Genomic DNA, 16,720 nt, shown 5'->3' on the forward strand with positions numbered 1-16,720 from the left:
GTGAGTGAGGTAAGCTCAGTGACCAGTGACGCATTAGCAGCACGTGACTGAGCTGTCAAGCTCGGCGCGCTCCGCGGCTTAGCCGATTTGATGCTGAAGCCCGCTCTTAGCTTATCAGCTTAACATCTTCAGCGTGATAAAACGTGTAGAAAGTGCAGAGTATTGATCGCTATTGAGCGAGTAAGAAATGAGGCAAATTGGGCTGGCTTTTTATTGATGTAGTTGTCTTGTTTGATTGTGTGAGTTATGAATGATGTATACCAGCTCAATATTGAGAGTTGGGACACTGTACATGGTTTCACTGCCTCGATTCTCTTGCTCAGCCCTGAAACGATCTCAACAGCAACTCAGATATTGTTCTCTCTCGTCAGTTACGATAAACAATTATGCCAGGTTATATGCCATAATCGAAGTGAAAAACAGATGAGGACATATCAAGAAAGCGACGGCAAATTCCACAAACCTCCTTGCTCATTGTAAAACGGCTAGTGTGATGCAAGAGGTTTAGTACGACATTTGCTCACCGTATCGACCAGGACTTGCATAGACAAACATCGTATAAGTTATATACGGCCTGCAAAATCAGTTTCATTCGGATTTCATATTATGCCTTTATATCTCAGCGTTCTCTATGCTGAAAATCTTCCCTCTGAAAAGACAAACTTTCTCCGTTGTGAAGGCTCATCTATGCTACTCAGTCTTTGCTCTGAGCGCGGCAAGTTTCAAAATCTCACACATGGCCCGATTCCTAAACACATAGCTACTACATTTATGTGCCTTGTACGTTTCTCGCCATACGTTGTAAATCACAGCCATCATGGCCATCAAATTACAGAGAAGTCCCCTAAGATGGACCCTCCTAAAATACCCATCGCATTAAGGATGATCCCAAGGTGCGAAGAAACAAAAATCAACATTCACTTACACCTTGCTACTACCACTAACTGTTTCTCACCTTTTTTTTTCCCCTGAATCGAAACACACAAGCTTTACACCCTGCATTCCCCATACTACTTCCCGTCTCGCCAAGCAAAACCCCATCCCAGACCATACAGCTTATTTACTCTTCCGAGCGAACGAATGAAAGACAAGGAGAAAAAATCAGAAGGGGGACAAGATATCCGCCCAGAAACCCTGCACATCTCATCATCATCAATTCAAAGTCTCTTCTTCCGAAATTCCGATCTCCTCTCCCACCCATGCAAATGCCCCCCCTTCCTCCAAGGGAGAGGGAGAGAGAGCATAAAGTCCACGCGGGAGCCCTGTCACCAGATCGCCGTTTTCGTTCCAGGGGAGGGGGTGAAGAGGAGTAAAAGAGAAAAAAAAACCGCAGGATATCACGATGAGAGTTTCCACTATGACAGGGTTCACTGCTTGTATCCGATAGAATACCACAACAAGGGCAGCAAGAGTTGCTAGTCTCAACACAGGGGGTGAGGTAAGAGTCTCCCTCCTCTCCCTTGGTCCCCATTCCCAGTTTTTCTCGCAGAACCACGTTTAGATCAAAAAGGGAATCCTCTTCTCCCTCTTCCCTTAGGTACCACCGTAACGGTAATCTCCACATTCGGTTCTATGTACTACCTGTCCTCCGTACAAAGGGGAAGCCGAGCTACTTGTACAATTACCAAGAGCTCGGTTCGCTTCCCCTTCGGGCGTCGTTAAGAAGGTTAAAAACGGCCCGAGTACCAAAAGAGCACGGAGTTTGTGTCTCTGGTAAGATTAAACGTGTCTTGGAACACAAGGCCTAAATCTTAGGCACATAATTGTTACAGAGTACACAGCGGGAGATACAACAGAGACAAACTCTGGGATGAATGACGTGAGTTGAAGCAGATTCTTTACACTACACAACATTTACAGAAGGATGCGGAAATAAGCATTATGAGTTCCCTAGTATCACAACATAGCTTTACTTCCGCTTTCTAGTTCCGTGGGAAAAAAAAACTTCATCATACACAACAAGAAAAAGAAAAGAAGCATAAAAAGCTCAACTCTCTCCAAGACACAGTGCACACGACGTAGATACTAGGTAACGATAGTAGTGTCTTTACACACATTCACTATCCAGTTGCCTAACCACAGATCCAGCGATCGACCTTCACACAAAGCCAAAAAAAAAAAAATGCATGACGAAATCAAATCTCAGAATTGGGAAAGAAAAAAAAAAGATCTATGACACAAAAGATTCACACAAATCAGATCATTAAAAACTGAAACATCGATTTGCACTCCCGATCTCCCCGATCAAAAAAAGAACTGTGGAGGTGAAGAGAGACGGCGGGGGGGAGCAAACAAAAAACAGATAGACAGGCAGAAATAACGATGTGTACACAAGATACCAGTTTAGCCTATCGCTCGCTCGCTACGATACAAGTAGTATGCCGGGGCGGGATTAAACAGGCTGCGTCACAGGTTTTGACGTTCCGTTCTCAACTGAGACATACAGCTCATATCTGTTTTGGCCCCCCTCTCAAAAGGCAGGCCAGTTAGGTAGGCCCAGCTAGCACTTTAAGCCGAGGCGACGTCGTGGGCCGCCCCGTTCAAAGGGAAGGGATGCCATGCCATGCCATGCGAAATGTGCCTTGTCGTGTCTACAAGAGAGATAGATCCGCATTGCATGCAGAGAGCTTGGATGATAAGTACAGGAGGTCGGTCTAGTGTCTCAATGAGCACATTCGTATGTACAAACAAGTAAACGCGGAAGGGGTTCCGCCATCGCACCACATCATACAATCAGACTCCATACGTGAATTTAGCACGGATCATCCGTTGGCATTCAAGGGGTTAGGGAGGGGGCCCTTCCGCGGCCTATTGTTTGTTCCTCGACAAGTGTGAAGAGTTTCGTACTTGTACATCCACTCGCCAGTGTGGTTGGTAAGACGATTGCGAAAATACTGGTCTGGACGAACTGAAAACAGCTAGCTAGCATCGACGGAGTTTGGCGCCAGACCACTTATCGCCTTGCTTGAGTCTCTTCTCCAGACTTCCCTTACTCCGGTATTATCCACAGAATAAGGCATGGGCAAGGGGCATGTGGCCAAACAAACACACAGGGATGTTTGCTGCTAGTTTCTGATGGTTCTAAGAGTATCTCCGAAAAGGAATTTTCTTCAGAAAACCAATAATGTAGACAAAAAGGTGTTTCTGCTCCGAGATAGGAGAAAGAGGACCACCGTGGTGGCCAAAGATACAGAAACTTACGAAAAGTCTCTCCCTCCTTGGCAACAGGATCCTACACAGAAAATACAACCTACTTCTCCAAAGACAGAGAGAGAGTTATGAAAATGAGGCTCGGCAGATCAGATAGTTGTCATGTATATACAAATATGCACAAAAAAAATGGTCTCTACGGTAAGGCTATCTTAGTGCCCAGAAGGAGAGAAAAACGCCTAGGTGTGGAGCTCGTACCTGCGGACTCTGTATGTATTTGTACGAGTGCCTTACGGTGAAAGGAAGTTTGGCGATATGCAAGAATATGGGGGCACTGTTGAGTCAAGAAATGCCCTTCACAACCACTAGTCATTGGCCGAACGAATCCCCAGCTTATATAAGTCAACAGGGGGGGTGTCGCTCAATTCCCTGAACGAGAGAACAATTCGAGAGCACCCTATTTCGGATAGAGCAGATGCCGGCTATGGGTTGCGACGCCGGCAGCAAATCGGTCACTTTTTTTTTTCTTCCCTCCATCCCAGGGTGCTACGGTACGACATTGACGACAGGCACCATAAAAACAAAGCCCGATCATCATGATGAACCAGGAAAGGGATGGGGATGGGCAGAGACAAACCCACCGGGCCGTTCCCTTAGCCCAGATACACACACCACAGCGACCCTTGACCTGCTGAAGGATAAGACGGAGCAGCCATTGGGAAAAGACACAGCAGGACGGGCCAGCGATTGGGTGCCGCGGCATGGTCGCTGATTTGTGTCATCTCGTCGTTGTGACTGTGTACATGTAGCAAAGGCAGCAAGATGCAGCACCGTAGTATCACTCGGCCTGCCTGTGCGACCGAGCTGCTGCCGGCTGCGCTCCGGACTCCAGACATGGCCCGTCCATCTTGCATGTCGGCGGGCCAATGTAGGTTGATTTAGAGGCCTGCGGCAAGGCCTGCTGTAAGTGCCCAGACGTGCATGCCAACGCACTTGGCGCATCCAGAGCAAATAGTGCAATGTGCTATTGGGTGCGTGGTGGGTGATGAGAGGCAGTGCGATGCTCAATCGGGCGTTTCTGCCGTTGTATTGGATGGCGATGAGCTGCACCAGGTGCATATTCGATCCAAATAGGAAATCCAGCATGACGGCATCCACCATATCATCATACCTGAGAGACCGGACCGTCGACAAATCGTCGTACGAGTACGACGGCGTCTTTTCAGGACAAGGCCCAGACAGGTCGAGGCCAAGATTCTCGCCCCTCCGTTGTTGCAACGACTCCAAATGGACAACATGTGGGAGACATATTGCATACTAGTAGGCCTATAGAAGTAGAACCGCAAGTATAGATGCAATATTTCAGTCTGTAGGATACCGCAGACAAGCCCTGATTGGTGTAAGCGCCTCAACGTGCGTGCATCTTTTCCCCCCCAACGTGCCGTCGCATTCGTTCGGCCCCTTTCGCGCTCTCCGATCGGTCCTGTCCATCAACAAGATGTTTCGGCAAGATAGGGCCCCCAAAGCAATGCATAACGCATCAAACCTATGGCAAAGAAGCGCCAGAACAAGAAGCGAACATTACCCGATTCCTATTCGCCTCTCCCCATCCAGATTGCCTCGATTCGGATTGCTGCCGCCGAAGTCATATCGCGAATTCAAGCCCCTTCCGGTCAAGCGCCCTCGCTCGCGCCTCTGGCCATCGCTCTCTGGGAAATCGCGGGCGGAAGCGAGCGCCTAGGCATGACTAAACCAGATGCCAGCATGGGCATGGCATGGGGCAATACCGTACCGTACTGTAGCACACAGTAGCATAGCACAGCAAGCTGTAGATTTGGGGGGGAATCTCAGCAAGGCGGGCGCATTTGTTCAGGGCCCAGGTTCACCTCGACAACCACACGTGGCCGTGCTTATTCCAAAATGCTTGGCCGCGTCGCTACGAGAGCGCCACGCCCATCATCTCCACTTACAAGACTCTCTCAAATCTTGCGCCAAAGAGACGATATCCACTGAAAAACAGAGGCAGTAGCCCCGTGGCTGTAGTCACCGTCAACCCGTCATTGACAGCGGCAAGCCCGTACAGTAGAGCAATTGTTATCCACCAGCAATGACGAGCACAATCTACTAGTAGTGCCAAAGTTAATTGCAGACAGTTGGCCGATTTGGTGCTTCGTAAGAGCTCTGCTTTGCGCCGAGTGTAAGACTTCGGGGAGGCGTTCAACGCCAAGCAAACCATGAGGCTATCCAAAGACCAAAGACTCGGGACAAGCAACACGCAAAGCTTCCCCCCTCCTTGCCATCAAACAACTGCCTCAGCACGCGCCCTCTCATCAGCCCCTTTATTTTGCGTCTGGAGGTGATTAGGCCTTCTCCCTGTATGGAATGCTGGCGTTGAAGCCGTCTTGCTGGGCACGAATCGCTCTGCCACTGGGGGGACCGTCCTCGCCAGCAATTCGCCTGCCCTACGAGGCGTCCCCCTCCCCTTCACACCCCCTGGCCACGATCCCCCGGCAACATCTTGACGCTAACGAGAGTGGTCGCCGACCACTTCTATTAAACGAGCCACAATTCCCCGTAGTTAAGCGTTAGTGCTAGTCGGGAGACGGACCCGAGCGCAGAGGGCCTAGCGGATGTCAGAAGCACATCCCTGGCTGGATATCACGCCGATTGCCGTCTGAGCATGTCTCGCCAGCCGCGCTAGGCAAGATGGCCCCCAAAAGACTAAACGCTGCAAAAATAGATGTGCTCAAAGCTTCTGATGGTGAGCGGCGCATGAATTTGCAATGTTTTGCGCTGAAACACCCCCGCTTCAAGACTCGAATATACTGTACGGTAGCCGTCCTTCTGTTCAAAGGGAGCAAGCGGGGGCAAATGCCACTCGTCCAATACAGACAGGCATCTGAAGGAATAGCCAGCGATCATCCCGTCCAGCCTAATGCTGTAAGTGCGAGCTCGCCAAAAGCTGCTTAGCGATGCGACTTTCTCCGCAGTAGCACCTGTCATCCGTACGTCAGATAGCCTTTCTTTGCGCCTGATGAAACCACCTACATCACATACTCAAGAGCCAAATCGCCCGTTTTCCACTTCAGACAGGCATGCATCGCATGAAGAATGCTAATAAACTCGCAACAGCATGCAAGTTAAAAAGGCCAGCTAGGTATTCCAGTACAGATGTTGGGTTGCATTGGGCCACTGCTAACAAGCACACTTGTTCACGCAAGCGGAAATCGAGTGTCAAGGGTATCGGAGAGCCAGGGGTGAATCTCGAAAAGGTTGGCTTTGCGAACGTAACGTAATTCTTCCGCCAGGGCCATTGGCATACATACTCGTACTGTATTTGAGTTAATGTTCCGTGCTCCGTACGGAGTCGGGCACGTTTCTGCTTGCGTGAGCCTCCCGAGTGAGGGCTGCAAAGAGGAACAGTAAGCATGGTCGCAATCTCATGTACTATCGCGATTTGTACCAGCCATTTCCCACCACGAGCCGTGAGGTCTCGAATCGAATCCTTTTGCTAGCATCAACCTAAAGCAAGCTTCCCTCAAGCCTAATGCATAAACCAAAAAGGCTTCCTAGGAGTCAGGTGGGAGCCCTGGATTTTGGTTCTCCGCCACAAGCCCTACGAAGCTAAGCGTTTCCAGCCGGCTGGGACGGATAAGCGCCGCCTCGAGGCATTCGTTTCTCTGATCACGACCTACCGGCAGATTGGTACGCCTCGTCCTACGTGGACCAGTCTCGAACGAGAGCTGACGGCGCTTTGGACGTTGGTTTTCTAGCTCGACAGGGCGAGATTGGGAATGTATGCATGCATAGTACAAGCCTCTTTAGCTCTCGACTTTGGCTTCTCCGCGCTGTCAACACAGGCCGTGCCCGACCCATGAAATATAGGCCTTGCCGTGCCACGGCTTAAAGGGTGGGTGTATGTAGTTCTAGCCTTACCAGGGCTCAACGTTGGGACGAGAAGCAAAGACAGCACCAGCCGTTCCTGTGCAAATGTGCTGCCCATACCATGCCACCTCCTGAGTTTGACTGCAGTGAGCACTTAATTGCGCAAGCTAGACCACGCTCCTGGGACAGCAACTCGGCTACAAGATCTGCCTCACTGTTGTATCTGCCGCTGCAAGGGAACTATGCAACTCCTGTGTTAGCGGCGCTTGCTAGTCATAGTGATGCTGCAAGTTGTCTTGAGAACCCTATAAACTCATGTGCCCATGTTGTTAATGCAGTTAGCGGTTCGTACTTTGTTGGTCCTTCCCAAGAGGCTGCCTCGTAAACTTAAAGTTGTGCTGGCAGAATTCAACGTCAAGCATTCCGGTTTCATGGACAACTATATCGACGTCAGCGTCATTCCCAGCCCGTCGGTTTCTGTCATTGTCCTGTTGCCAATTTTGGCTCGCCATGTCCCGTCTTTTGCTTTCCTTTTTCTTCAGCTTCTCGTGGTTATCTGGAATGAGAGCAGGGATGCTAGCAAGACCCCCCTCCATAGTACCGGGTTTGCGTGGCGTGGCGGTCTGCCGGTGGCTTTCAACGTCAGGCTTGAAACCTAGGATGCATCTGGATTAGCTGAGGGAGCTCTCCCGTAGCTCTGTATTTGGCCACCACCGGTGGCTTGAAAGTATCCTGAAAGAGCAATTTTGCGCATATGGCCAATAGCTGGTCAATGCAGAGCCGCCGGTGGCCGTCAAGCAAAATATGGCGCAACGCCATTGAGGGGTTCTGCCGCCATGATAGAGCAAATGGTAGCCGCCCTTGCGTCTCCGTAATTGTCTCATGCACAGAGGACTACTACTAACACATCCTACTATGTACATACTCTGAGCACAAGCCCAGTGCCGGCCATCTCCACTCTTCACATGCCTGTGACAAGCAGGCCCTGCGAAAACTTTCGTGGGGTTAAGAACGAAAATACGGACTGGCCAATCAGAGGCCAGGGTAGGGGTCGTAGCATAATGAGCTCTCCAGACAGCCCAAAACGAGCCAAATCAAATCTCATCTCATCCATGCGATGCAGCTGCTGGCCGCTGCACTTCAGCCCAACATCTGGCACATTCGAGCAGGAAACCACTAATTTCGCTCTCCCGACAATTTTTAGCTGCGATATGCTACAGGGCGAAGGGGGCGCAGGAAAGGCGGTACAAAGTCGATCGGTGACTGGTGCTAGCTTACAGTAGTGAAGCGCATGAACCTGTGTATGCACTAACTACTGTAGTCGACGATCAGGATCACGATCCCAACGTGGGCATGCAATTTATCGTAAACTCTGCAAGTGTGTGCAAGCGGTAGTGGCGGTGTGGCTGACTGGCTGTATCTGTATCGACGTCTTTCAATACAGCACGAGAATCTTTGCCAGGCTGTATGTTGATACGGGCAGCAACCCGTGCCCGATCACCGAAAAGGATGATGCAGGGCTTCCTTCTTTCCTTCTTCTTTTGGCCCTGGAATCGCTGGTGACTTGCTGTCGATCTCATCATGGTCCTTGATCCTGGCGGTTAGTCAGCTCGGCGAACCGAGTGCTTGGGCTACCGGATTGCCGGGGCTGCCAGGGTGTGGGAACAGAGAATTGTGGGCTTCGGCAAAGGGAGCTTCGAAACGCCATCCATATCTGTACACCTCTTTGCTGCTAGGGAGCTGCCAAGTTGCCTCATCCCAGCGCTGCAGAACGTCCACACGCCCCCCTTTTCTCATTGCCCTCGTCTGGACATTCTTGTAGCATGTGCTGGTAGCGTCCCGGCAGCCTCCCACTTCCCTAGCACCCTTGCGCCGTTCCGCGACATGCTTAACGGAGAGAGATCCCTGACGGCGCCTATTTGGAGTAGTGGCAGTAGATGTTGCCAACGATGGTCAATATATCGCGCCATAACACCGCATTCGGCAAGCCATGATAGCCTCTATCACAACGTCGAGCTATTGAGATTCTTGATATTCATTCCAACGGCGCTATTGATTTCGTGCTTTGTAGTCGGGATAAGATTGCTGTCTCCGTAACTTATCGATGTGATTAGCCTCGTGTCATGCATGATAGAGGCTTGCAACAAATCATCATCATCACATCTCCATTACGGCTCTAGAACCATGGAGTTTTCGCACCCCGCCAGAAGGGAGAAGGTAAGAAGCCGAAGAGAAGGCGCCAATAGCAAATAGTACCAGCAACTGGTTGGGGGCCAAAAAATGCTCAACTGGGAGACCAACGGGAGAGGGAAACACTTTGACGCTTCAACTTTAGGGTAGCTGGCCGGAAAGCAGCCTGCTAAGACCCGTCTCTGCCTCGGCGTGGGCCTGGGATAACATTGTTGACTTGTTTGCTAGCCCACCTACTGCATGGTTGGTAGGCAGTGTCGTGAAATGGCTGTCAAGACAATACCACAACTAGCTGAGGGCTTGCAACAGCGCTTGCGCAGTTCTCGAACCATGCAGTATATCACGTCTCTTTAGTTGAGCATCCGTAAACTTGAAGAGAATAGGTACCCCATACATACATAGTACAGAGTGAATGACCACCTGTTGAGCCACACAGCTTGTGAGACATGTGAGTAACTAGCAGTGGCATTGCCACGGACCTGAATACCTTTTTTTCTACAGCCTCGATTTGGGCAAGATGCCGCTCAAGCATGCCACGTTTCCCACCCCTTCGGACTGAGACAGGAGGGCAGCTTCAACTTGAGATCCGACGGGCACGTTGTGTAGGATCATCAAGAAGCGCGGAAGAGTGCGGAACGACGACGGTTGGCCGATAAGATGGGGAGAAGAAGCTGCAGCACTGTAGGATTTCCCCATGTGCGCTGGACGTATAGGCACAGCAACAGGTCCCACTGCTGCAAAGAAACGAGAGAGGTCCGACGAGTGGGTGTGGCGCTGCACTGCACTGCACTGCGCTGCCGTCTCGTCTCGTCTCTTGTCTGCGAGCCATCGGAGGCTTCTCTGCAGCAGCGTCAGTTGTCCATGGAGGGCCAGAACTCTACACGTCCCGACCACCTACAATTTCGTCCTAGGCGTGTAAATCTATTTTTACGACCTGCAAGAGAGGCCAAGACGCCTCGCGCCCCGTCTCAAGCCAGGCGACTCTTCATCGCCCAGTGACGCTCGCGCGCGCCTCGTGTCGGTAGAAGGCTGTGGTTAGCTGTATTCTGGATGCTCTAATTGGCGACCGAACACGACTGAGGCGACACAGGCGACGGTCGCCTACCTACAGTGCCGTCATACCCCAAGATCTCTGGAAGGCAGCGATGCATGCATCTTCCCCTCGGCTGCTAGCGTTGCCGGAGTGCTACAGGCATACTGCGCTGTGTCGCAGCATTGAATAACGTGTGACTAACCCGGCGAAGGGCCTCCTCCCGACCAGGCTCTCTACTCTACTGCCAGGTAGTGAAGGTCCTCATCCGCGTGGAGAACGACTCCGAGATCGAAGACGGGGGATGGCAGAATGACTCTCGGAGGACTGTCAAGGCGGCTAGCCTCTTTTTTTCTTCGCTTTCGCGCAAAAGACAGAGACCCAAAACAGAAGCCCTTTTCGGCTAACTTTGAATAGCAAAGCGAAGCGAATAAGCATGTGACCGGGCTCAACGGCGCGCTCTCATTGGTCAAAGTGCGAGATCCGGAGCACGGGCCAATCAGACCGTTGCTCAGTATATTTTGCACGTACCAAGAGACTTCAGTCACTCGTAGCTCGGCCAATCACACGGCAGTGCCGACGGCTCCAGTTTCCTGCTAGGGAGAATGTCTCAGAATGAAGAATCAGAAAGCCTCTTGCCCCCCTTACCGCGACGGGATTAGTGTACGAGGTGCAGGGCTGTTGCGACTTGCATCTGACGAAAGTCGCTAGAAGCACAAACTCATTTCGGAGCACAGCGATGGATGGCTCTCTATTGATTATTACCCGAAACCCGAAGCGGGCGCGCGTTGCGAAACGGCACTTGAGTGGCTGTCTCTAATGAGTGTCTCCAATGAGAAAAAGGCCCGTGTTTCGTCGCCGTTTCCTGGGCGAGGCTGCCCCTGAAACAAAACGTCCAACTTACACGACGTCGACGTACACAGCCTGCGCAATGAGACAGACGGTGACCTCATTGGAAGGCATTCATTCTATAGGCCGTATATTTCGTAATTGGCGGAGATTTCTTCGAAAAGGGGTCCGATAAGAACCTTGAAAGCACTGCCATTGATGTGGTAATGATGGGCATTGCCGGTTCCCATTCTGGAAGTGCCTGCTGCAGCGTTGCTGTCATAGGCAAGGGTGGAGACGCTCTGATGTTGATGGACAAATACGGAGCATGCCGGTCGCCAGGCCAGGATACAGTATGGAATACAAGATGCTATTACGGAGCCTTCCGTTTGGTTGCGTACATCTACGGGTATTGCTCTCAATCTCAATAGCCGGCTCCGTAGTCTACGAGCATGTCCAGGTAGAATTAACGAGTGACATCCTGGGGCTTCCGTATGCAGAAATGCTGGCGCAAGGATCGTACTGTGTATACGATATACGAGCAGTGGCCGACAGGCATGTAAAACAAAAGTATGCGAGCATCGTCTATCCTCGAAGAAACTGAGGTCCTATCCTGGACTTTGGTCTGATACCTGCTTGATGATACTTCGAACCACACATCGAAGTGGAGGGCATGATGCCTAGTAGCATTCTGCCGAGGGACGAAACGGGAAATTGTACTGTAGGCCAATCAAGTCGGGAAGTGGGCGCTCAAATGTCGTTGTCGGCCATTCCGGTTTCCGTAAACACTCAACTGAGATGCCTTCCCTTATTACGGTGCAGGTTGTCAATACGGGACGGCCGTGATGGTGTTTTTGACTTGTTAGACAGGTCTCGGGGTATTGCGTGCCTACCACTGCAACGCAACTCGCACATCATATCAATCCGCATAAAGGTGCGGCCCTTGAGTCGTGTAACCACGTTGGGTTATCATCTTTGTTTTCCTTGAATCTGTTTGCTGATTTGTTGTGAAACTAGCTGAACTGCAAATGCGACTCTGACATATATGCGTATGGCAACCTCGTACAAGCCGCAACTGCAGAAGCACTGACAATGCTCCGAGGGTCACCCATGTTAATGGCAGCTACAAACATGACTATGTACTCCTTCACCGGTATTGTAGAAGCATTGCTGAGCGAGGGCTTCGGAGGCTGGCATGATATCACAGAGCAGGTAGTAGTAGGGTGACATCCTGCCCAATATACTCCGTACAGGAGCCAACCTTGAGTGCGTAGTAGGGCATCCTGGCCGCGCTTTGCAGAGTTGATGCAAATATTGTTCAGGAGGAGAAGCTAATGCCGAGCGCACATGTATGCCTGTAGAAAGCACAGCAATCTTTCTTCTTCCCTTCCCTTTTCAGCCTCAAACAGGCATGGGACAGAGTAACAGGCATGTTGGTTGGCAATTTGGCAGCGCATGCTCGTACAGTATGAGATACTGCAGGCATCTACGGAGCAGCATGCTGTGTATGGCAGCGAAAGCAAGGAGAGCGGAGTAGAGCAGAGCAGGGTCGACATTGGTGGGGCTCCGCAGAAACGAAAGACTTCGGGAGGATGCGATCGCACTGATTACCGCATTCGATCAGAAAGCGATACGTATCCCTGAGCCGCGAAGAATCAAGAGGGACGGGACATGAAGCTCCAATAGGCGCTCGAAGGCCGGGGGGGGACTCAACCACCCACGGCCAGATGCCAGGGTGAGATAGAGATGACAGCCCAGGGCGTGGCCTCGTGGACAGAGATTGCGGATGGCACGCTGTGTGGCCGGGACCCTGACGAGATTGGCGTGCCGGCAAGATGGGCCTTGGACGGGACTGAGGATGAACGTCAGGGATTCAGCCAAAGTAGGGAGAAGGGTGGTGAGGGGGTGCGAGTATCGGCCACGTCGTTGGAGTTGATAATTGCACTCCCACGGCCATCTAAGCCAACTCCCCTCATGGTCCGGCTAACCTCATCGCGTATGTCTATACATATACTGTACAAGTATGATTGGGCGAAGGTGACAGCCAGCACAAGAGCAAAGCCGTGCATAGGTCTAGCTTTCTGCTCAGCCCTACAGCGCAACGCTTGAAGCAGCAAGCCAAAAGCCATTCCAACAGCACTTTCCAGATAGGGTTTCCTGGCGGCAGCGCCGGCGAAGGGGCTTCAGGACGAAGTGCCGTGTTAGACGCAGCCACAATACCGATTGAGAGCGACGCGACGCAGGCCGAAGCCACTCTAATCTAAATCCAGTTCTCCATACGTCTCCAGTCCCCCGATGTGAGTGATGTCTGAACCATTTTGACGGGCGGGGCCCCCAAAAACGTGTTACAAGACAAAGGCCACAAACCCTGCGTATGGCGTGTGTGAGTGAGGGTGAGTGAGGGCGCCTCTTCGCCCCTGAGCTACTGTATGCAATTCCCACGAGGACCAGCTAAAGCAATAGCCAACAGCAGATGATGGCAGCTGTGATGTGCCCCCCCCTGGAGGTAGGGGAGGAGGAGAAAGACAAGAGGAGAAAAAGAAAACAAATCCAACAGGATGGGTCGGAGGGCGACAACTTGAGTCCATGATCCCGGGTCAGGTCAATCAACGGGCGTGGCACCCTTGTCGAACATGATGTGCGCTTATTCCTTTCCCTCGAACCAACGGTGCTCCTCGATTGGCTGCGTCGTATGTCGTCGAGCCTGAGGTCGCACGGATGACAAGGTTTCTTGGTTTGCGCTCCCGTGCTTACTGGCATGGGGGGGCATTTTTTGGCAGGACAAAGAGACTATCTCCAACTTAAAGCTGCTGCCAGCCGGCGCTCGGATGAACATCACGTCACAGCGTTGGCGCCTTGCTTACATAACGCAGACGTTGACTCAGTCCGCAAGCCACCAGGGCAAGTTTATGACTGGGCAGATCTATGATAGCGAATGGTGCTTACTTGTTGAGAAAAGTCCTTTTCTTTTTTTCCACCCATCTGGCTTGATCGCTAAAGAACCAAAATAGGCAGCCAGCACGGTCTATTTCCAGCATTGATATAATGCGCATAGCATCCAGCAACAAGATCGTACTATTGCTGCTATCTTCTATGTTAGTGTTCCTAGCTCTGGCGAGTGTGCCTCGAGCTGCACGCCAAGATCCAGCTAAACAGAGCGCTAAGTACCAAATCGACGGGCCAGAAACAACCTGCCGCCAGTAGCGAAAGCCCAAAATCGGGACAGAGGGGGCGTGATGCGACGGAGGACGAAAAGTACGCCAAAGTTCATTTCTAAAAGACGGGCCAAAACGAGATACGTAATCAGAAGACGCCAGGATACAATGTATGCCAGTACCGGGTGATCAGTGATCAGTTTCTGAGAATATCCATAGCAGATAGACTTTGATGTTTTCCCTCTTTTGGCCGTCCCGGCCGGTATGGGGGCATGGAGTCCAAGGTCCGGGGACTACGAGAGTATAATTCATCAAATGACATTTGTTCCCAACTTTCCACTGTTTCACCGGTCCACCGTTTCACCGCATACCAGTCATTACCAAGAGGACAGAAATAGGGGATTCATTCCAGTCTTTAGGTCCCATCTTGCTGGGACTGCCATGTGTGCAGCCTGGAACTGGGCTTGCGCAGGTTCGTAGGGCTGAGCATGCCAATGAATTACATTCCTCACCGCCAGCCTCCGTCCTACTAGATACAGACACAGCCGCTAAGAAAGAAAAAAAAAAAAAAAGAGGGAGCCTCAAAAGACGGCAGCGCCAGTGGCGCTTGATCGGACCTCGACGCCGATAGCTAACCTGGGCGCAGCGTCGAGCTCTAAGTGAAGGGTGGGTGGATGGGTGGCATGATCAAGCAAAGTCTGGTCCATCTGTATACCAGTAGTGCCTACAGGTACATGTGGAAGCGATACTGCAAAGTAATCACGAGAACAGCCAAGAGTGTCGGGAATCCTCTCCAGAGCGCTGCGAGCACAATCTTGTCCTTGGCCCAACTGCCTGCTATTCCAGCAAACTAGGGCTCCAGGACTGTCGCGACTGAGATGCGCTCCTTTCCGCACAGATACGGAGGCCCGGAGTAGCTAATCTGTATCTACTTCTTATTCGGCACGCTCAATCCCTGACGGCAGTCTGGCCCACCCAATACTTTCCAGTCCGAGCAGCATCCACAGCTTGGAGCTTCGAAGGATCAAGTTCATTCGCAAACCCACTGCGCCCCACACACATTCCGGATAAGCTGCGGCAAAATCGATGCGACGGTCCTCTCGGTCCCGACCAGCTGGTTTGGTCTCCGAGGAACCGCGCGGTACGTACCTCGTCACAGCTTAAGCTTCTGACACAAGCAATAGGCCGTGTCTCATCAGCAAAATATCCTTCAACGGCAGGCAAGCCAACGCCCGTTTCTGTCCTCCCGATTATTATTGTTACTGTCCTGCGCTTAGGAATCTTTTTCTTTTTTGGCCTCGCGGCGAACAGGGGGTCCGGGGGGCAAGGATGCGGGATGCAACAGTACATGTACATACTGTACTGTTATAAGCACCTGTTGCAGGTCTGGAGGCTGCAGCATTGCGTGCCGGCTGTCGCTACTTCGCCCAATGCATGGAAGCCATTCGCCATCCTGACCTGACCTGGCGTGTGCTTTTTGCAGAGTGCAGAGTGCATAAGGTGCGCCGTGGCTTTTTCCAACCGGGGCGCGGATGATTTACCCAGCAATCCGGTGTTGCACGGACGGTTTGGGGGCCAACTCTGCCTTTTCTTTGAAAAGTGGACTCAACTCTAGGCTATGGCGCATGGCGCTTCTGACGAACGAAAGGGAGCTTGGCCTAGGGCGCGATCCACCTGAAGCCATGTGTCGCCAAGGTGGATGGGAAAACAGGCGGTGGGTGTGAAGGCAGCAGGAGGAGGAGAGCAAGATGTGGGCTGGCATAAGTGGCACCACTCTTGCTATGCCCAAGCTTCTTTTTAAGTAAGTAGACTACTACAATCTAGTCTAACATCTACAGTATGGCCTCGTCTAATGGCTTTGATGTGATGCATCATGTGTGCAGTTCTGCATTGAAAGCCACACTGCACCGCCCATCCAGTGTTGCTGCAGAGGCACTGCTGCGGCAGGCATTTCTGGCCAATCAGCGAGGGGTATCTGCCGTTTTCGTCCCAAAGAGGCATTCCCTAGGAGAAACATGAGCTGCCAAAGTGGGGCCTGGGTATAACTTCTTTATGCTTGTTCATAATAGTAGCGATTGGTTATGAATAAAGAGAATGAAACAATAAAGCCGCTCTTCTCTCTCTCTTTTGTCAATAGCACCAATAGTTATTTTGATGACGTTAATCATCAACGCACGCGTATAAAGTACTGTTTTAAATAGCACGTCGCGCCCTTTCACATGCTACTACGGGGGGCGCATGTTTATGAGGTAATACGCACTTTGTAGCAAACTATACAAGAATGTGAGCGTGAGTGCGCGGCATGCACGTCAGCAGTTTTCCTGCGTCTTGGGGGACTCTGGGCCTCTCGTGTCTGGAAAAGACCACTAACAATTTACCAACACACAGAGGCCAGGGGAAAAATAAGAATGAAGCTCAAAAAGCTTGGCATGCAAAACGCATCTTGGTTTCTCTACACAAAACCTTACCCTCCGTTGTCATC

The 16,720-nt window shown here is 51.4% G+C and overlaps 2 protein-coding genes across 2 annotated transcripts; both read left to right on the top strand.

Moving 5' to 3' along the window:
* Nucleotides 1-4,698: 4,698 nt before the first annotated feature.
* On the top strand, nucleotides 4,699-4,962 carry TGAM01_v207953 (hypothetical protein; the record flags this gene model as incomplete). The annotated part of the gene is made up of 1 exon (XM_018805688.1): nucleotides 4,699-4,962. The coding sequence occupies one exon, from the start codon at nucleotides 4,699-4,701 to the stop codon at nucleotides 4,960-4,962; it is 264 nt and encodes an 87-aa protein (XP_018661111.1).
* An 8,495-nt stretch (nucleotides 4,963-13,457) lies between these two features.
* On the top strand, nucleotides 13,458-13,720 carry TGAM01_v207954 (hypothetical protein; the record flags this gene model as incomplete). Its single annotated transcript, XM_024550212.1, has 2 exons — nucleotides 13,458-13,476; nucleotides 13,554-13,720. 2 exons carry the CDS (start codon nucleotides 13,458-13,460, stop codon nucleotides 13,718-13,720), a joined length of 186 nt encoding a protein of 61 aa, XP_024405043.1.
* Nucleotides 13,721-16,720: the final 3,000 nt, after the last annotated feature.

This window comes from Trichoderma gamsii, assembly GCF_001481775.2.
Source record: "Trichoderma gamsii strain T6085 chromosome Unknown Scaffold_31.2, whole genome shotgun sequence".
Lineage (NCBI taxonomy): Eukaryota > Fungi > Ascomycota > Sordariomycetes > Hypocreales > Hypocreaceae > Trichoderma > Trichoderma gamsii.